We start from the raw sequence: 21,643 nt of genomic DNA, 5'->3' as shown, positions 1-21,643 counted from the left end.
TAAACACCTACTATGCGCGGAGACACTGTGCTAGGAGTTGAGGATATAAAAAGAAGACACACACACACACACACACACACACACACACACACACACACACACACACACAACTGTTGTCAGGAATAGAATGAGAGATCTGAACTCCGGGCTCAGATTCCTGCCCAGCCACTTTGTGGTCCTGTGTAAGTGACTTAACCTCCAGGTAATTCAAACAACTCTTTACTACTGGAGGCAGCTTGGTACCGTGGAATGAATACCGGATCGGAAGTGAAAGGATCTGAGTTCAAATTTGAATTTTTGCCCCCATTGCTACCTGTGTGGACGTGGGCAAGCCGCTTCCTGCCTCTGTGCCTCAGTTTCCTCAGGTATAAACTGAGGAGACTGGTCTCTAAGGTTCCGTTCAGCTCTAAATCTACAATGCTACGGGTTGAGGGTTGTGTGTCGATGTAAAGGACAAAACAAGAAATGTTCAGTGCTTTCCATTTTACCGGCCGTAGACTGCAGTGCTGGCTTGGTGGGATTTAGTTTCGGGCGCAAGGGGAAATGAAAAGTGGGAATTCCGTTCCCAACATCTGTGACCTTTTTTTGTACTGGTCTTTCTGTGTTGAGTTTCCTCCATCCCGTCCCGCCTCCCCTTCTCTACGGCAGGCAGGGGAGGGGCACAGAGCTCATCCCCTGCCCCTAGCCCCTAGCTCCCCCTCTCCCAGCCCCTCTGCGCCCTGCCTCCTGCTCTCCCTCCCAGCGAGTCCGGCTACGTGGCGCTGCTCTCTCTCCTCCTCTGCCCCCACCCCTAGCCCGGATCCGGTCCAATGGACACAGCTCTGTGCACGTGTGTGCAAAAGCCCAAGTTCGGTCTGTACCCATGCCAGGGAAGATTCTCCCCTTGCCAGCCCATTGGAGGCAGGAGGGGCGGGCCCTTCGGAGGGCAAGCCTGTTCCCGTCCCCGCCCCTTCTCCGTACCCCCTCCTCCTAGGAGCTACCCCGCCCGCGGTGCAGGGGAGTCCTAGACTGCGCCTGGGCGCACCAGACAGCGCGCCGAACTCAGCGCAGCGCAGCCCAGCCCGGCCCAGCCCAGCCCGGCCCGGCTCCTCCCGGCCCTGTAGAGCCCTCCCTCCACCTCCCTTCCCTCTCGGCTCCTTCCTCCCCGGCCGCGGCCGCAGGACGGACCATGGCGCTGGGTTGCCCGGGGCTGGGGTTCCTGCTGCTGCTGCTACTGCTGGGGCCCGGACAGCTGCAGGCTAAGCCAACGGTGCGCAAGGAGCGCGTGGTGCGGCCCGACTCGGAGCTGGGTGAGCGGCCCGCCGAGGACAACCAGAGCTTCCAGTACGACCACGAGGCCTTCCTGGGCAAGGAGGAGGCCAAAACGTTTGATCAGCTTACCCCGGAGGAGAGCAAGGAGAGGCTGGGGTGAGGCGGGCAGGCCGGGACCCCGGGGGCACGAGGGAGAAACGGCGGGGCAGGTGTTAGGAGCCCGAACCCTCTTGGGCAAAGAGAAAGTGAGTCCGGCTCCCGGGCTGGTCTGGGGGCAGGGCTCTGGGCAGGGCAGCGTTGGGACTGCCCACCGGGCCGGGCCTGACTGGAACTTGGGACAAAGTTGAGAGAGGCCCCTGGGAGCAGTGAGGACCGGAGTGGGCAGGGCGATCTCAAGGGATACCGGGCCTCGGCTGGGTTTGGGGTGCTAGCCTAACTTCTGTCTGCACCAGAAAAACGAAACCCTTCTCCCCTCCCCTGATAAGTGATAACGTGGCAAAGGAAGGGAGGGAAGGAAAGGGAGAGCTCCCTTTCGGCCTCTCCTCCCACCCCCCATTATTGCATCAGAGGGGAGGGGACAGGAGGGAGATGACAAAGGAACAAATTTCTAACTTTGACCCAAGGAGTCTTCAACTTTTTTTTTTTTTAAGAAAGTTACTTCAAAAAAAAAAAAAAACCCTCCCCTGTAACTCCTTATCCAGCCGCCAAGACAAATTCAGATTTTAAGCAGTCCCCAACCTCTGTCAGAAAAGATTGAAGGGAAATGAGGCGGTATCATTGTCAGCTGAATTAACTGAAAGGGACCTTAGTGATCACGTAGTCTCACTCCTTTATTTTAGAGAGAAGAAATGACTTGCCCAAGGTCACACAGATAAGCATAGAAGCTGGCATTCAGCCCGGGCTCCAGAGTCGTAAGCTTCCCACTACCCCTACCTGCTGGTCAGGAGTGGGGTGGCCTCGAGGTCCCTCGCAGGTTCCCCACCCCTGCACTAATTAATGTGATCCGAAGTTCAACAGAATCAGAAAACACTATAGGGAATTTGACGCCCATTTCCCAGGGAAAAGTTCTTCCAGAACTCCTCTCCCTCCTCCCTCTTATACTATTAGGTGACCCGTTACCATTCAGAGGTGTTGGACACCTGGAAAATGAAAGGTTGATTTTGAACTTAAATGATTTCTAAAATCTTATGTGTTGGTCACTCACTGTGGATTGTTAAGGTCCTGAAAAGCTGCATGTTCTAGCAGGAAAAGTCGGGACCCACAGTCAGAAAAGCGCTGGGCTTGATGTCCGCTTCGGATGCTTAGAATCAGGGTCGTGGATAGAAGGGGGGGGGGTGCTTGAGAACCAACCCTCCCATTTTCCAGATGAGGATACTGAGACCCATAGAAATGACTTACTCTGAGTGCCAGGTGGTAACTAGTAGAGCTGGAATTTGAACCCAGGGCCATTGAATCACACAGGGCTGATGGTGATTCTCAGTCTTGGTTTCTTCATCTGTAAATGGAGATGATAACCCACAGTGTCTACTTCATATAGTTGTTGTGGAGAGCCAGTGAAATGAGGTGTACAAATCCCTCTGTGAGCCTGAAAAGCCTCTATGATAAATGCCAGTTGCTCTCTTGGCTTTGGGAGGAATGGTGGGTTGCAGACTGATTATTTCTGGAATTCTACCTGGAGATCCTTCAGGGGAGTTATAACTGGCATTGCTCAGTGAGGTTTTCACGGTACTTCCCATTCAGCTGATCTTCCTCACAGTTCTGTGTTGTAGGCACTGCATTATCACGCCCATTTTACAGATAAGCAGAAAGAGGCTTAGAAAGGTTAATTGACTTGCTTGTGGAGACTTTCGTAGTATTTTAGGCAGAATTTGAACTTGGGTCTCTCCTGACTCCAAACCCTCTTTCCATTATGCTGCATAACTTTTCCCAAATGAATATCATAGGATTGTAGAGACTGGGAAAGGATTGAGAGGCCATTGCATCCAGCCCTGTCATTTTACAGAAGAGAAGACTAAGGCACAGGGAATTTCAGTGCCTTTTCCTAGATCACACAAGCAATAAGTCTCAGAGGCAGGATTTGGACCCTGGTCGTCTGATGCCAGATGTATGAGTCATTCCACTACCCTTCCCCCCCCCCCCCCCCACTTAAGGTCCTTTCCCTTAGGCCTGTGTGTTTGGACACCAGAGGGAAAGTAATAAGCAGAAGGAGTCAGAACTTTGGGCTCAGACATTTTGAAGCTAATTGGGGAATTAAATCAGAAGAGCCCTGACCACTGTACCACCAGCATTTGTGGAAAGGATGGAGGTAGGTGGTGCTTTATACGTATCACCTCATTTAAACCTTGTTGCAGTCTTGTGAGGCAGATAGCCTACATATCATCCCCATTTGTAAAATGGGGAAACTAAGTTCTTCTTACAGACCTCACCCCAGAGTCATACCAGCATTAAATATCTGAGGCAGGATTTGAACCCTGGACCTCTTGACTCCAAGGCCATCTCTCTGTCCACAGTACCAGTGAGCTCTGCTTTCAAATCTTCCAGCCTAACCTTTTCCTTGGAGATTTGCAACTAAATAATGAGTCATGACTAGATATCCTATCTGCTGAACTCCCTTGAAAGCCAATTTCTGGCCTTCAAAAGTCATAAGTACCAACAATTTCATCTTTCTTTTCACCAAGGGAGACCCAACCACTCCACCCTCTGGTTCTGACTTAACAATGAAGATCTTTGATGGCCCCTCCTCTGCAAGGTTCAAGACCCATTCCTTAGTGGGCCTGGAGCATCAGAAATGTTCGGAATTGTGGAAGCAGGAGGAATTTGGAATTTGGAATCCAGAACTCAGTAGGCTGAGCTATCCAGCTGCTTTTCAGAAGCCAGGCTTGGGGAATCAGGAAGATCTGGTCTGAGTTTCTCCTCCAATATAAACTGACTTGTGTGACTATAAAACTGCTATTTACTATTTAATAAGTACATTAGGCATTGAGATCTAATCCTTCAGTGCTCTACAAGTAAGCTACACTTAACCAAAGTCTCAATGCCCAAAGTAAATCTCTAAGACTGGAAGGTCCAGAGAAGGTGATGATCTGCGCTGGAAGAGAAATTTCTTCCTGGAAGGTCTTGTACCAATAGAATCATAATGAGCACCTACTGGGAACAGATTGTTGGTGTTCATTCAACTTGTCCAACTCTGTGATCCCATTTGGGGTTTTTTTGGCAAAGATCCTGGAGTGCTTTGCTATTTCCTTCTCCATTGTGCCCCCATTTTAAAGACAGGGAACTTAGATCAGATAAGCATTGACTTGCCCAGACACACCTAGTGTCTGAGGCCATATTTGAATTGGATCTTCCTGACTTCATGCCCAGTGCTCTATCCATTGCACCACCCTTTCTGGGAACACCTGGAGATCAATAAAACCGAGTCTTTTCTCCAGGGATGTGTTGGTCAATGTTTAACAACCAAGTCTTTTAAAAAATCAGTCTTCTCCATCACTTTTTTTTTTTTTAAAGGTAACAGAGTTTAAAGGATTCACACAGGGTCACACAGCTAGTATCAGAGGCTGGATTTGAACTCAGATCCTCTTGATTCCAGGACTGGTGATTTATCCGCTTTGCCACCACCTAGCTACTCCTCCAACATTTTCTTAAGTCTAGACAATTAACAGAAACAATAACACAAGCCCAGATTTGTGTTTGTTTATTTCCAAGGTATAAAGGCTCCCACTGAAAACTTAGCAGTCAGCTCTGTGAGCTAGTGTGAATTGGCTTGAGCACTCTTTGTCCAGCCCTCATGGAGCTCATTGGTCAAATGGAAGGATCTGTAGCTCACTCTAGTGCTTGTCCCAGGCTGTGAAGTGACTTGGTTGCTTTCCTTTGGAGACCATCTGAAGGAGGAGAACAGAGGGCCCCCAGGGTCATACTTTATCGGACTAATTGGAGGAACCAAGCATGTTTAGCCTGGAGAAAGCTCAGGGGAGCCATGGAATGTGGTTTGAAGTATCTGAAGGTCTGTCACATGGAAGGGGGAATAGACTTGGCCCCAGAGGGCAGAGCTATGGGAACTCTGCATGGCAGGTGTGAGGAGTACGGTTTGGTCAGGCTAAACTTCCTAACAATTTCAGCCATCCAGAAAGGGAGTGGTCTGCCTCCGCAGGTGGCATAGATTCTCTCTCAGGGGACTTCTCCTAGAAGATGCTGGAAGAAAACTTATTAGGGGCTAATCTAAGAGGGCGATCTTGGCCTCTGAGCTTCTCCCTAGCTTCAGATCAGTGATCCCATGACCCCTTTCAACTCATGAGATTCTGGGACTGTCTCTGGTTGTTGGTATAGGCATGTGATTTCTTTGGCGCAGGGAGCTCTCATTGCGTAAACTCCCTCCACCAACGAAGACTGGCAGCTGTTGGGCGACTCTGTCTTGGAGAGTTTCCTGGGATGCTGAGGGATTAAAAGTGATTTGCTGTGCTCCCGGGATTGCACATGGATAACCTATAGCAGATTGCTTGCTGTCTTGGGGAGGAGAGAAGGGAAGGAGGGAAAAAAAATTTGAAATTCAAAATCTTATTAAAAAAATACTGTATGCTGCAATAAAAATAAATAAATTTTAAAAGGAAATGAAGAGGAAAAAAGTTATTTACCCAAGGTAATTCAGCCAATATGTGTCTAAGGTGGGATATGAACCCAGGTCTTCTTGTCTTTCAGATCCATTCTCTTACTATGCTATGCTAAGGGCCACTTGGTGGTGCAGTGGATAGAGTGCCTGGCCTGGAGTCAGGAAGATCTGAGTTCAAATGTGGCCTTTAACTCTTATTAGCTATGTGACCTTAGGCAAGTCACTTCACCTAGTTTGCCTCAGTTTCCTCATCTGTAGAGTGAACTGGAGAAGGAAATGGTAAACTACTCCAGTATCTCTGCCAAGAAAATCCCAATGGGATCACAAAGAGTCTGGCTGAGAGGACTGAACAAGAAATGACTGAAAGTGTTTCTTGAGTATCCAAAGTTCACAGTTATTGTGACCAAAGTCCACAGTTATTGTAACCAAGCAATATGAGAAGTTTGAATTTTTGTGAGTGATTCATCTCAGGACCAGATTTTGTAGTCTTCAGGCCTCAGGAGAGTATCTGAGACAAAAAATGCTGTTTCTAATGAAGTCCTGGCCTCACATGCTGTCTATGACACTTAGTAGATATGTGACCAATTGCTAATCACTTTATCTCTCTGGGCCTCAGTTTTCATGTCTGTAAAATGGGAATACCTGTAGTGCCTACTCCACAGGCTTATTGTTCGTCTCTAATAGAATAATGTCTATAACACACATTGTAAGCTATAGAGCTCTATGTTATTGTTGGTGTTACTATTTGGTACACATCCAAACTTTTTCTTCCATTCCGCTGTTGAACAAATTCATTTCAATAAGTGAGCAAGGTTCAGATCTGCCTTGGAAGAGGAATTTCCAAAGGAACCTCCCTGCATTGTTGAATCATAAAGAGCATCCACTGGGAAGCTGCAGTGATCAGTAAAATATAGTGCCTGCCTTCATGGAACTTACAGTGCAGTGGAAGGGAATGAAATATACACTAACAATAGCTGCTATACAAAATAAAAACTAAATATCTGATGAGTTAACTGATAAGATTTTAATCTTCTAGAGGGTAGATTTTTGTGTCCTAGGTGATTGGCACAGCGCTGTTACATAGTAAGCACTTAAATAAATGTTGATTGATAAATGTGTAAGACCTGGAGGAAATCCTTTAAGTAGTCAGGCCTTCCAGGATGTCTAAGGAGCAGGCATTGATCAGCTTTGGTACAGAGGTGGGGTTCTTCTCTGGGGGGGGGGGGGGAAGAAAGGTGGGGTTCCAGCAGCAACAGTAAAGTCACAGGTGTGGGTCTGAATAAAAAAGGGAACACGAGTCAGGTACAAAGTGCAGCTATTCCTATGATTACCCTCCCCCCCCCCCCAGCATTTTCCAGAACTGTTCACAGGAAACCCGGGGTTCCACAGGATACAACTAAGTGAGAAAAAATCCCATGCTAATGCCATTTCCTTCCCTAAAATATGAAATACAATATTATGTATTTATTTAAAATATGTATTCTGTGCAACAGCTTTTCAGTGGGAAAACAGAGCCAGTGCCTTATTATGCTCCAGGATTCTCCTTTTTTTTTTTTTGGGAGGCACGCCAAACCCTCTGATTCCTCCCCCAATAGGCATCGATGGGGTTCCATTCGTCTGTTTCAAGCCCCACATTGTTCCATGGCCAAATTAGTTTGGGAAATGCTGGTCCAGCCAAAAGCAGCTTCTGGCAGCTTTCCTGAACTAGAGATGCTTAGATAGTCAGGTTTTCTGTTTTCTCCCATGCCGTGACCACCTTTGCCCTCTCAATAACCCCCGGTTTCTCATTACAGAAAGATTGTTGGCAGAATAGATAGTGATGGAGATGGCTTTGTCACAACTGAGGAGCTGAAAACATGGATTAAACGGGTCCAGAAACGGTACATCTATGAAAACGTGGCAAAAGTCTGGAAAGATTATGATCGTAACAAAGATGAGAAGATTTCCTGGGAAGAATATAAGCAGGCTACATATGGCTATTACTTGAGTAAGACACTCTCCTACCAGTCATTTTTTAGTGGCTAAAATCACTTCTTTCAGGAAACACGATCTTTTTAAAAACTATTCCCTAACCTCAAACTTGAATCCTTTCTTCTAACACAATAAGAACATTTAAGCAACCACATTTGATAATGTATGTTGCATTCTGCTTCCATAGTCCCCCACCTCTCTACTGGAAGGGGGGAGACATGGAAATACATTGTCTCTCTCCCTCATCTCTCAATCCCTTCTCTGGGGAAGTATGACTGCTGATTTTTTGTACTTCTGTCTCTGACTTTTTTTAAGGTAGAAGTCTGCTCACTTGGGCAACCATATATTTAAAAATAAAATAAAAAATATAAAATGATATAAAACATAAAATAATGTTAAAAATTTTAAACTACAAGGCATCATTCCACCTTAAGATTCTGGAGAGATTAGACTAACACACTAGGAGGTATAATAGTCAGAGGGTTAGCTTTAGAGTAAGGAAAACCAGGGTTCAAGTCCTGCCCTTGGTTGTATAACCCTGAGTAAGTGACCCAGGCAATGATTTAAGATTCTTAAGTTACTGATGAGTTGCTCATCTCTGTCAATAGAGGTCGTTTCCACACTGGAAGTTCCCTACAGAAATGAAACTACAGTCCTGGGAGAGAGACAGACAGAGGAGAGAGAAAGAGGGAGACAAAGAGAAGAGAAAGAGAGGAGACCATGAGACAGAGTAGGGGGAGAGAGGGGGGAGGAAGAGAGAGAAAGAGAAAAGGGGAAGAAGAAGAAAGTGGGGAGAGGAGAGATGTAACTAACCAACAAATTGTCCTAAATTGTGTGGTATTTTCTAGCCTGGCATTTGAGACCTGCCACAGTCTGGCCATAACTAACATTTTTCCTTTCAACTTGGTGACTAAAGGGTTGAAAAGAAAGAAGGAGCTTTAATTTTCAAGCAAGTGATGGAACTTATATCCAAAGTAATAAAAATTTATTAAGCTCCTGCTGTGTGCCAGGCTCTGTGATGGGCCCTAAGGATGCAAAGATAATCCTGCCCTTAGGGAGCTTATATCCTGCTTTTTTTTTCTTCACATGTCATCTAGGGAACCCAGAAGAGTTTCGAGATGGATCCGATCAACACACTTTTAAGAAGATGCTGCCCCGTGACGAGAGAAGGTTCAACATGGCTGACCTTGATGGTGATAAAGCAGCTACTAGGGAGGAATTCACTGCCTTCATGCACCCAGAGGAGTTTGAGCACATGAAGGATATTGTAGTCTTGGTAAGAAACAACACAGCGCTAGGACAGGGAAATGAAAGAATAGTAGGATCACAGAACTAAAGCTGGGGAAGGGACCTTATCGGTCATTTGTGCAATCCCTTCATTTTCAGGTGGGGAAACTGAGGCACAGAAAAGTTAATGATCTGGCCAAAGTCATGCAGGCATCAAATGTCAGAGTGGGCCAGAGAAAGCTTTATTGGGGTGCTTATCATTTGTGGTATTTGAAGGAAAGGTATGATGGAAGTGAGAGGAGTCAGGGAAGTGGACGGCTTTCTAAACAAACAATAAAAGGTGACAATCAAGGACCCAGAAGTGGTCAAAAACAGAACAAGAACTTTAGAGAGTGAGTAGATCAGCTTGACTGGATCCAGTACAAGGAGGGGAGTGACTTGAGATAAGACTGGAAAGATGGGGCAGTGTCAAAATGTATCAGGAACAGTAGATAATGTGAAAACAGGAGATAGAAATAAAAAACTTAAACAAAGCTCCAAAAGCACAGCTAGGATATTAAATTTCCTACAAAAATAAATAACTGATTCCAATAGAATTTTTTTTAGTCTTGGTTTCAGGACTTTTCTGTGCTCTTAAATCCTTGCTTTGGTGCAGGTCATTAAGAGTATGAACAGTATGAAAAGAATAGTGCACTTTAGAATATGCCTTTGATAGCTAGGCAGTTGAGGAATTTGCTCATTCCTCAAAACATTGGAGAAGTTTTTCATTTTTGTTCTCCCCACCTCACCCCTGCCTTCCCTGCTCAGGAGACGCTGGAAGATATCGACAAGAATGGTGACGGATTCGTGGATCAGGAGGAGTACATTGGTAAGTATTGAATTGGAGCTGCTGGTGGGGCATCTATGACCTCAGTTTAGGTCGTCCTGACTGCAAGTCCAACTCTATGTATCGCTTGTATCGAACTGTCCCGTCCACACCTGGCTATAGTGTGGGAGGAGAAGAGCAGAAGGTGAGAGGGAAGACCCAGGGCTCAGTGTCTTTTGGAAGAAGAGTTTAAAACTGGACACTGGAGCAAAATTACAGTTATGCCTCACTTTACGTAATGGGGGTGTCCCCCCAGAAAGGACAGTTCTGTTTTTCTAAATGGAATATTTCAAGAGTCCCTTAAGGAAGCCCTCTACTTAAAAAGCATCTCCATCTCCTGATTCTGGACCTTTTCACTGCCTGTCACCAAAGCCTGGAAAGATCTTTCTCTTCATCTCTACTCCTTGGCTTTCCAGTCTTCCTTCAGGTTCCAGCTAAAATCCTACCTTCTACAAGAAGCTTGTCCAATTCCCCTTAATTCTAATGCCTTCCTTTGGTTGATTATTTCCAATTTATCCTATATATAACTATATATACATAGTTATCTGCATGTGGCCTCTCCCATTAGAATATGAGTTCTTTGAGAAGAGGGACTGTCTTTTGCTTTTTTTTTTTGTATCCTCGGAACTTAGCGTCTGGCACATAGTAGGTGCTTTAATAAATGTTTCTTGATTGAGCACTGGATTATTGTTTGATATATTGTTTAAATGTTTATTGATTAAGTCACATGACCTGAATTCTAGATCCACCTCTCCTTATTTGACCAAGTTATTTCAATATGGTCAACAACAAAGCATGTATTTGGTGCCTACTATGTGCCAAGCACTAGGACAACCAAGTGGTACAGTCGATAGAATGCTGGAACTGGAGTCAGGAAGACCAGAATTCAAATCTGACCCCAGACACTTACTAGCTGTGGGATCCTGGGCAAGTCACTTCACCCTGTTTACCTCACTTTCCTCATCTGTCAATGAGCTGGACAAGCGCATGGCAACTTTGAGGGTCCTATCTTACATCTTTGGCCATAAGACTCCAGTATAAGCTAAAAACAAATTCATTCATTCATCAGATTAGCCATTCGTTAAGTTAGTCATTCATTATAAACACTTACGAAGAACCTACTATGTTAAACTTGTTCTGGTTGACCCCAGAGGATAGAAGAACCAGGAGCTTCAGAGTTGTCCCAGAGTGAACTGTAGTGCCTTGAGAGGCAATGGATTCTCCTTTCTTCAGAGATCTTTAAGAGAAGGCCAGACTACCGCTTGTCACATATTCCATGGTAGGGAATTCCTTTTGTATAAAGGTTGGATTGGACGGTTACCGATGTCTCTTTCAACTCTGAAATTCTGTGATTCTCTAATATATCACCCCTGTGTTAGGCATTGGGCATACAAGTACAAAGTAGAAAGGAATCTTGTCCCATTTTGTAGCTATGACTGATGGCATTATTGTTGCTTCCACTGGCTTCCCATTATTATAGCTAACTTTTATACCTCATTTCAAGGTCTGCAAAACACTAATACAAATATTAATTCATTTTATCCTCACAATACACCTGGAAGACCTAGTATCTCTGTTTGTAGATGAGGAAGCTGAGGTAGACCACGGTCAAGTGATTTGTCCAGGGTAACTCAGCTAATAAATGGCTGGGGCAGAATTAGAACTTGGATCTTCCAGACTCTTCAGGTCCCATTCCCCATCCACTGCATTACTCAGACACCTGCCTTTAGTGTCCCCAGATACCTTTCATTTACAAAATGCTGACTGGGGAAGTAGCATTATCGTGCCTTCCTTCCTTTCCAAAGCTTGTTCCAATCCATGAAAGCTTAAATACTTAAATTTCTTCTGTTTCTAAGGCTGTCATCATACAGTACTGCAACCCAGCACATGTCATGCTAATTAAAAGCGGAGCTTTTCTAATCATTATAAATCATATTTATCCTTAAGATCTGGGCACTTTTCACGTCCACGAGAAATAAGACAAGCCTGTGCTCTCCATAATTAAAATACATTTGGCGGCTCTCCCTCCCTGCAATAACAGATGTTGACAGGTGTCTTATAAGTGTGTGTACCAGGTGTCTTTCCCTCATCTAGTACATAATCGAGAGAAGCATTCAGAGTTGGGAGTGGGGGGCAGCTATCAAATTGACAGTTGTGACCGAATCGAACAGAAGGCAGCTGGTTAATTCAAACAAACGCTGGAGCTTCATTGATTAGCTGTGCCCCGCTTTGTCCAGTACCTTTTGAACTCTGCCCAGGGATGGTAAGGCACTGGAGACATGACCCTGGGAGTTGGCCTTACTTGAAGGGACATTTTTGTCTTTTGTACTAGACAAGCATGGTGTGGCACAAAGGATGCTGGATTTAGAAGGTCTTAGTTCAAAGCTTAGCTCTTCCACCTAGAGCTTGGGCAAATCACTTAATCAAGCACTCAGTAAACATTTTTTGTCTTTGCTGTTCAGTCATTTCAGTGGTATCCAACTCTTTGTGACCCCAAATGGGGTTTTCTTGGGAAAGATACTGGAGTGGTTTGCTATTTTCTTCTCTAGCTCATTTTACAGATGAGGAAACTGAAGCAAACAATTTAAATAACTTGCCCAAGGTCACACAACTAGTGTCTGAGGTAAGAGTTGAACTAGGGAAGATGAATCTTCCTGACTCTGGATGCAGCACTCTATGCACTACAGCGCCACATAGCTGCCCACAAAAACATATATTAGCCAGGCACTGTGCTAAGTACTGGGGATATAAAAAGAGACAAAAGATATCCCTGCCCTGAAGGAACTTGTAATTTAATGGGGGGAAACAATACATATAAAACAATAGACTTCACTATAGTATACTAAGCTATATACATGATGAAAAGGAAATAATTAACAGAAGAAAGGTACTGGAATTAAGCGGGATAGGAGAAGGCTGTAGAAGGTGGGATTTCAGCTGGGACTTGAAGCCAGGAAGGTCAGAATCCTGAGCTATAAGATCAGAGAGTTGGACTAGAAGCTGTCTAAGATTCCTAACAGCTAAATCCATACCCTCAAGCAGTACCACTTGGCCATTATGGTTTTAGGGGTTGGCCCTTGAGAAACAATGTAGAGCCTAGGTATCTGTAAAAAAAAGTCCTATATGCTGGTATACTGCGTGTAATAACACGCTTCATATACTTGTTTACAGAAATTGTACAATAAGTTTTGTAGGTATTAGTATCCCCATTTTACAGATGAGGAAAATGGAGCTTAGTAAGGCTGAGGGAAGTCATGGAATCAGAGGCCTAAATGGCCTAGTGAATAGGGTGCTGGACTTGGGAATCCAAGGGCTTGGGCTCACATCACACCCAAGAAACTTACTAGTGGTGTGACCCTGGGTGGATCATTTCCTAATACAGAAAGCTAGGCTCATTGGCTTCTGAGATCCCTCTTGGCTCTAAATATATAATCTGTAAAGGGACCATGAAAACCATCTAATTCAACCTCCTCAGTCTTATAGATGAGAAAACTAGGACCCAGAAGGGGTAGAAAGGCTTACCCAAAGTCATAAAACCCAGGGTTCGAGGCCAGGGCCTCCTTCTCATCACATCAAGCTGACTTTGCGATCTCAGCTGTCTACTTTGGTGGTAATAGAGGAAGGACCTGAAATCTTTAGGTTTGCTGATACCTTCCCTAAGGAATCAGTTGGGATTTCTCCATCTTTAACTTGTGTACTGATTGTAGCATTGTGTGAAGAGAACATTTTAAAGCCAGCATTTCCTTCCTTTCTAGCTGATATGTTTGCCCATGAGGAGAATGGCCCAGAGCCAGACTGGGTGGTCACTGAACGGGAGCAGTTTTCAGATTTCCGGGATTTGAACAAGGATGGGAAGATGGACAAAGAGGAGATTCGGCACTGGATTCTTCCCCAAGATTATGACCATGCCCAAGCAGAGGCAAGACACTTGGTGTATGAGTCAGATCAGGACAAGGTAGGGGACCATTCCTTGCTTTCAACCAGCTTGCCTAAGATCACTTCAAGTTGTCTCTTCTTTGGTCATTTTGACCCTGGCCCACATGACAGAGTCACCACAGACCTTTATCAAAGTTGAATTACTGAAAAGGTCATAGGGTTTAGGATTGGAAGGGATCTCAGAGCCCATCTAGCCCAATGCCTTATTTTATAGATAAAGAAGCTGAGACTGAAAGAAGTGAAGTCATTTGCCTAAAATCACACGGTAAGGTGGGATTTAAACCTAAGTTTTCTGCCTCCAAATCCGGTATCTCAGAAGCCATCTGCTACAGTCCTCTCATTTTACAGATGAGGAAACTGAGGTCCACAAGAAACTACTCAGGCAATGTCCAAGGCTTAAAAACAAGTAAAATGTCCTAGGTTCATAGGATCATAAACTTGGAGCTGAAGGAACCTCAGAGTTCATCTGGTCTAAATCCCTCATTTTAAAGATGAGGAGGTTAAGTAACCTGCCATGTGTGCCAGACACCATGTGAGCTGCTGGAGATACAAAGATCAAAATATCCGAACTCTGGAAGTTTATGTTCTCTTAGAGAAGACAGCATGCTCAAAATCATGTATATACAGAAGAGATACAATGCTGCTTGGGTGGGAGGGCACTAGCCACTGGGGAAATCCGGGAAGCCTTCATGCCCAGGGCAGAGCTTGAGCTGAGCTTTAAAGGACATGAGAGTCTATGAGGCAAAGGGTAGCAAGGGCCAGTGCATTCCACAATCACATAACAGTGGGATTTTTTTGAATCTAGTCCTTCCTGACACACAAATCTAGCTCCCTATTCTCAACTAAGGAGCTTAATGGAGTCAGGAAGACCTGAGTTCAAATCTGGCTACAGACACTATCTGTGTGACTCTGGGCAAGTCGCTTAACCCTTTTTGCCTCAGTTTTCTCATCTGTAAAATGAGCTGGAGAAGGAAATAGCAAACCATTCCAGTATCTTTGCCAAGAAAACCCCAAATGGAATCACAGTCAGACGTGACTAAAACAATTCAGTAGCAACATCCCTATCATGACTTCACTCCACTGAAAAGCTTTCTTCCCTGCTTTCCCTCCCTCCATTCCTCTTCCTCTCTAGGATCAGAAGCTAACCAAAGAAGAGATACTGGAGAACTGGAACATGTTCGTCGGCAGCCAGGCTACCAACTATGGGGAAGATCTCACAAAGAATCACGATGAACTATGAGGCTCCTTTTCCATAGAATATCAGACTCTGGCCAGCTTCCTTGCTGGCTGCCACAGTCTCGATGGTCTTCTAATTTGCACCAGCATGTCCCCAACCAAGCAGTTTTATTACCTCAACATGGGGATGGAAAATAGTCTGTTACTGGGATTTCATCCAAAGATTTAGATTTCTCTCAGAATGTCTTCTGTTCTCAGTAGATGGCAATATTGTTTGGGGAATGTACTTTGACAACACAGCTCTCTTAAAGGGTTTTTTCTTTGTTTTTTCTTAAATAGAGGGAAATAAAATTTGGATAGGGTCGACACATTCCATCAAATCACTGAGAGTTGTAGGGGGAGTGGGGTGCAAGAGGAACGTGGTCTTTGGACAGCCCTTTGAGTGAGGAAAGGAAAGCTTTCAGGCTGATAGTCGATTTTCCTCATTGTTGATAGTTCATCTGGAAAGCTTCCTTTGGAAATCTCTCTTCCGTATGAACTTGATAACATGAGCTGTTCCTGTAAATGGTTTCTATAATCTTTGTATTTTGTTCTGTACGGACTTGTTAGTATGTACAATAAACCCACTCACCCCTTTTTTAAAATAATGCAAGAGTGGCTAGACCAGGGGTGGAGAACCGGTGGCCTTGAGGCCACATATGGCCTTCTAGGTCTTCAAGTGCAGCCCTGTTTAGATTCAAAGGGCCGCACTTGAGGACCTAGAGGGCCACATGTGGAATTCCCACCCCTGAGTTAGACAGAGGTGGAGAAAGAATAAAAGGTTCTTTGACCCTCTGCCTGGAGGCATTTGAATCTTTTTCCATCTTGGTCTTGGGATCTCCGAAGAACTCCCCATGGGACAACTCCATTTCTCCAGGCAAATCTTGCAATTACACTGGGATTTAGAGTAGCATGGGACACTAAGAGATTCAGTAACTTTTCCCCTTCACTCAGTCAGTCATCTGGAGAAGCAGGATTTGAGCTCAGGCCTTCTGACTAGTCAGCCCTCTATCTAATGCCATACTGTCCCTCAGACATTTCTAATAAGGACAAGGAAATGGCTAGCTCTTTATTTTTTCTTTTTTCAAATAACGGAGAGAATTTTTCTGAGGTTACATTGAACTTAATCTGAGTCTTTGATGTGAACAAAGTCTCAGTTGTCAGTTCTTACCACCATTCACCATAACTCTGGAAAAGTGGAGGTGGTGATGGGGTCAGCAGAATGGGCAAAAACATCCTCACAAGTTTGGAAATCCTGTCTTGTTCTAACTTGGAAGCAAAAACAATAAAGGATCTTGATGGGAATTTTTTACTTCCTGTCTCTTGATTTTGTAACTAATGTAGATGACTTCATTATTCATGAAGAAGTGAAAAGTTTTAATGGAATCCCCAGGGATCGGCACTAAAATTTGAAACCAAATCAGAATGTTTAGGATTTGCCCAGCTTTGTAGGGTGTCTGCATTTTAAAACACCTTCTGTATCTCTGCTAGCTTATGACTTTATAGGTCAGGCTTATCACTGGGTTTTTTTTAAAAGACAGACTGGTAGCCTTAACCAAGGGGAACATTTTTTGGAAGAATCTGCCATGAGTAAATACATAGGGACATTCTATTTTTTCTGGCTTGCATTTCTACAATATAGGATTATGTGGTTAAGAAATAACGCCTTATTTTAAATAGACATAAAACATGAATTCGACATACTTTTTAGTAGGGAAAATAGAATCTCCAGCTGAAGGTTACCTTTAATAAGAATATTAGTAGTAATAGTATTTTGTATTTGTAGCAAGTGGCAACCAATGGATAGTCTGTGTGCACATGATATCAAGAGAAAACAAGGAAGGTTCCTGGCATATTGGATAGATTCCCTGGCAAACACTGGAGGTCATGACTGAGGATGGTACCAGATGGGCAGGCATAGATGAGCTGCAATCTTTGGAGGGAATACTCATCTTAATGTGATCATGGGAGCTGGGGGACCACAGAATCAAGTAAACCCAGTGCCCTCATTTTATCTATGAAACTGAGGCTCAGAAATGTTGAAGTGATAGATTAAGAGCATAAAATGTTGTATGTATGCACACATTCCTACCTAGACCAATGAGTTCATTAAGGTAGGAACAAAAACTACCCCCAGCAATACTGATGGACAATTCATCTGAGGCTTATCATCTTAGATCATTGTCCGTGGGCACTGAGAAGTATAGTCACTTGCCCTTGGTAACAAAGTGTGTGTCAGAATCAGGATTTCCCAGCACATGTCACACTGTCTTTGAAATAGGTGAGGTCCTGGCCATAATCAACCTTGTATCACCTAGTTTCTCAATCCCTTGTTCTCTAGCCACTGAACTGTGGAACCCTCTTACCAACAAAATACCTTCCACTTAGTATCAACGGAGTTTCAAAAAGGTGAGAGGATAGACACATACGGAGAATCAGCCCATGTTAAATGCATTCTGGGCTCTCTCCTTCCAGTGCAATGAAGAGGAAAGACTTGGGAGAGACGGGGCTGTTGGATCTGGGCTTAACGCTGTTTAGGAGAAGCAGAACTTTGCTAGGGGTCATAACTGTTAACGTGATTTTTTCAAGCCTTGGATTTCTAATGAGGTTTGACTGTTTCAAAGAGAAACATATTCTTCCTAGGTAATATATTTCAAGTCCGATTATTCACCAATGCAACAGAATGCCGTTGTAATGGGAAATACTGTAATGTCAGAAAACATTATTTCTAGGCTTAATGTGACTGCAGGCATTAATTGCTAGGAGATATAATCTGGCCTAGCAACAAGAGGACACAATTTGTGCTTTCCTTGTCAGACCCTGCAGGTCACTGTAATGAATTGTGATGTGGCAAAAATTTTGTTAGAAAAAATGCTGCTCTCCACCCGAATGTTTTTTAGAATCATTCAGGTTACTGAGATTGTTTTCTCATTCATTAGTGCGTGAAGCCATCAGCACCCCAAAACAGCTGGCACGAGCCACAGTTAGCAATTTGGCTACTGGTTGGTAACACAGATCAACAGCCTCCATTTGCTTGGGTTCAACAAGTATTAAGTGTCTCCCCAGTGCCCACCAATGTATTAGGTGCTGGGGTTACAGAGACAAAAATGAAATAATCTCTACCCTCAGCAAACTTACTTTCTACTGGAAGGGAGAGAAGTTTGAACAAAGAGTTACAATGAGGTTTGTGCCTTCTCTCTAGGATAGGGTTCATCACCATCATCATCATCACTATCATCATGACTGTTAACAAGAATTTATTAAGCACCTATTGTATGCCAGACATTGTGCTAAACTTTGGGCACATAAGAAAGGCAAAAGCACACTCCCTACTCCAGCGAGCTCACATTCTAAGGGGAGGAGAATCCCTTGCTTTCCTGGTTAGGAAACAATCATGTTCTTAGAACATATTGACAGTGTAAATGAAAAGTAATCTCATAGGAAGGCTTGGCAATCACTTATTGATCCCTTCTCAGAATAACGTTTTTTTAAACGTACAAAATAAAATACAGGGGCTAATAAAGGAAACCAAGTATATTGAAAAACTACCGAAGCTCACAACCCCCAATTGAAGAGCTCCATGGTGACAGTGTGGTACAATGGAAAGAGATCTTAGTCTTGGCATCAAAACCTACCTATGATACTTACTAGCTGTGCGATGTTGGGTAAGCCATTTGTGCTCCCTGGACCTCAACTTCCTTATCTGTAAAATGTGGAGGCTGGATTCCAGGCTGACCACGTTACCCCGACTCAATAACCTCCAGTGGCTCCCTATGGGCTCCAGGATCAAATCTAAAATCCTCTACTTGGCTTTCAAAACTCTTCATAATACCACTCATCCAAGCTCCAACATACATTCACCTCTACACCTCACATTCCCACCCATCGCCACTCCCATGACCTCTTCACTCTTGCTGTTCACAAAGCAAACACGCTATCTCTCAGCTCCTGGCATTTCTTAGCTGTCCCCTATGCTCTTCTCATCTCTGCTTCTTGGGTTTCCTACAGGAAGCCTTTTCCAACCACTCTTAATTCTAGTGCCTTCACTCTGTTAATTATTTCATATATATGTGTATATGTATATGTATAGGTTTTGGGGTACATATCTGTTTGCATGTTGTCTCTCCCACTGAGGGCAGTACTATCTTTTGCCTCTTTTTGTATCCCCAGCCTTTGGCACAGTGCCTGGCACATAGCAGGACTTCATAAATGTTTACTGTTAGACTAACTAACCTATTAGGAGCTTAATAAATGCTTGCTGTGTTGAATTGAGTTCATGCATTTTTTCGATATGCATTTATTAAGTATCTACTAGGTGCTGAGGATACAATGATAAAAATTGAAACAGTTCCTATCTTTTACTGACAATCCTCCTCCACTTCCCCTGGCCAAATGGCCTCCAATTTCTGGAAAGTGAAGAGAAGGAAAACCCTCTTCTTTTCTGAGTGGCATATATACAAATGAAAACCTGTTTCTCTGGTTTTCACATTTCAGGTCCATTTAATTCAGCCTTAACAATATACCACCTTTCCTGGCTATTGACTCATATCGACACGAAGACAAATGTGAGAAGAATTAGGAAAGTAATCCATGTTAAATGAGTGAGCCAGTGTAGCCTGCATTACCTTGAAGTTCTAATTTATGTCATTTTGGGGTATAAGTTGGGGAATGGGTTTCAAACTCAAAATTTGTGGTTCTCCCTTACTTTTCCAGGGCAGCTAGGTGGAGCAGTGGATAGAGTACCAAGCGTGGAGTCAGGAAGACTCATCTTTGTGAGTTCAAGTCTGGTTTCAAACTTGAACCTTGTGTGACCTTGAACAAGTCACTTCACTCTGCCTCAGTTTCCTCATCTTTAAAATGAGCTGGAGAAGGAAAGGGCAAACCATTCCAGTATCTCTGCCAAGAAAACCCAAATTGGGGTCACAAAGGATCTGACACAACTGAAAAAATGACTTAACAACAATCTACCTTTCTCGCCCCTCCTGTTACCTCTTGCTGCTGCATAGCAGCCAACATGACCTATGTCAAGGGCAATGTGTCAGACCCCCCAGTTTTGCCTTTGATTCCAAATTGGGGTAACAAGGCAATCAGAGAGCACTGTTAACAGAAAAAGGAGAAATTTCCAAGATTTCTGGGCAGTGAGACCCAAAGTGAGATTCATTTGCTACAGTTGGCAAAGTCAGTGTTCAGTAAGTATTCCTATTATTTAAAAATAAACATGATATTTTGTGACAACCTGGTGTAATTTATGAACCCAAAGCAATTTTTCATTGTTATTTCTGTTTGCAAAAAAAATAACTTTTGCTCAATACAAGTTTAAAAACTCACATTATCCAGGTTTGCCCAGTACTCTTAGGAGGGTTTCCTTGTCTCCCCCATCCTCCTCATCCTCCACAGAGTTACAAGATTTGTAAAGCACAAATCCCACCACATCTTGTCCCTGTTCAGAAAACTTCAGTGGCTTCTTCCCGCTGCTAGGAAAAAATACCGCCTTCTCTGTGTGACTTTTAAGGTCTTTCCCCTGTAATGGAATACTGCTGCACTATAAGAAATGACAAGCAGGTTGATTTTAGAAAACCATGGAAAGCCATGCATGAACTAACGGAGAGTAAAATGAGCACAACCAAGAGAATGGTGGATCCAGCAACAGCAATGTTATTCAAAGAGTACCTGTGAACGACTAAACAATTCTGAGTAACAGGAAAATTCAAATCAATTACAAAGGACTTATAAATGAAGGAAGATGCTATCCACATCCAGAGAAATAACTGAGAAATCATGTGGTTTTACATATACTTATATAACTGTGTCAAATGGTCGTCCTCTCTAGTGTGGGGTTGGGAGGGAGGGAGACTTGGATCTCAAAATGTAACAAAAAAATAGTTTAAAAAAGCCTCTCACGATCTTCCTTCCTCTCTTTCCAAGTTAAATTCAAGTATTCTCTATTACAGAAAGTTGATTTTAATTCCTTCAGTTTCTACTGTCTTTCCCTCTACCCTCTCCAAATTATTTGGTATGTGGGACAGGCTTAATAGATGCTTTTTAAATGAATGAATGAATACGCACTCAGATTTTTTTGGCTCCTATTTATAAGATAAAACTTAAGCTGAAAAATCAGTCAACCTGTTTTTGAAGCCAGGCATCAAATATTAATTAAGCTGGTTTTCTTGAAGGGTTGTTTTGTACAGTGGCCTGGTATCGGAAATATATAAAATATTTCCATACAAGACAACAAAGTAAACGTGTATTAAGTGCCTACTGTGTGCCGTCCTAGCTCTCGATCTTTCTGATCTAGAACAAAATGTGAAAGAATCACAGAATCAGAGTTGGAAGGTGTCCCCTTGGCCACTAAGTATAATCCATACCTTAATGGGAATTCCCATCCGCCACATGAAAGATAGATATCCATCTAGTAAAGGGGAGATCTCCAGCAAAGGAGAACTGACAACTTCCTAAAGCCCACTTTGGGACAGCAGGAGATCACCCCTTCGTTGAATTGTTCCTTATCTCTCATGTGGGAGATGATTAATCTCTCAGTGCCCCAGATTACCTCCCCCAACTCTAAATTAAAG

At 43.7% G+C, this 21,643-nt stretch overlaps 1 protein-coding gene across 1 annotated transcript; it reads left to right on the top strand.

Moving 5' to 3' along the window:
- Positions 1-945: 945 nt before the first annotated feature.
- On the top strand, positions 946-16,376 carry RCN1 (reticulocalbin 1). Its single transcript, XM_072619243.1, has 6 exons — positions 946-1,407; positions 7,651-7,844; positions 8,926-9,104; positions 9,863-9,923; positions 13,676-13,875; positions 14,989-16,376. The coding sequence occupies exons 1-6, from the start codon at positions 1,169-1,171 to the stop codon at positions 15,094-15,096; spliced, it is 981 nt and encodes a 326-aa protein (XP_072475344.1). The 5' UTR covers positions 946-1,168; the 3' UTR covers positions 15,097-16,376.
- Positions 16,377-21,643: the final 5,267 nt, after the last annotated feature.

Source organism: Notamacropus eugenii, chromosome 6 (assembly GCF_028372415.1).
Source record: "Notamacropus eugenii isolate mMacEug1 chromosome 6, mMacEug1.pri_v2, whole genome shotgun sequence".
Classification (NCBI taxonomy): domain Eukaryota; kingdom Metazoa; phylum Chordata; class Mammalia; order Diprotodontia; family Macropodidae; genus Notamacropus; species Notamacropus eugenii.
The sequence above is the reverse complement of the archived record's forward strand: the minus strand, read 5'-3'. Positions and strand labels throughout refer to the sequence as shown.

Bases quoted from the DNA above. Each gene is read 5' to 3' on its own strand.
- RCN1 (XM_072619243.1), top strand. From the start codon at position 1,169: ATGGCGCTGGGTTGCCCGGGGCTGGGGTTCCTGCTGCTGCTGCTACTG. The intron at 1,408-7,650 runs GTGAGGCGGGCA...TTCTCATTACAG, and splicing joins GAGAGCAAGGAGAGGCTGGG to AAAGATTGTTGGCAGAATAG. The intron at 13,876-14,988 runs GTAGGGGACCAT...CTTCCTCTCTAG, and splicing joins ATGAGTCAGATCAGGACAAG to GATCAGAAGCTAACCAAAGA.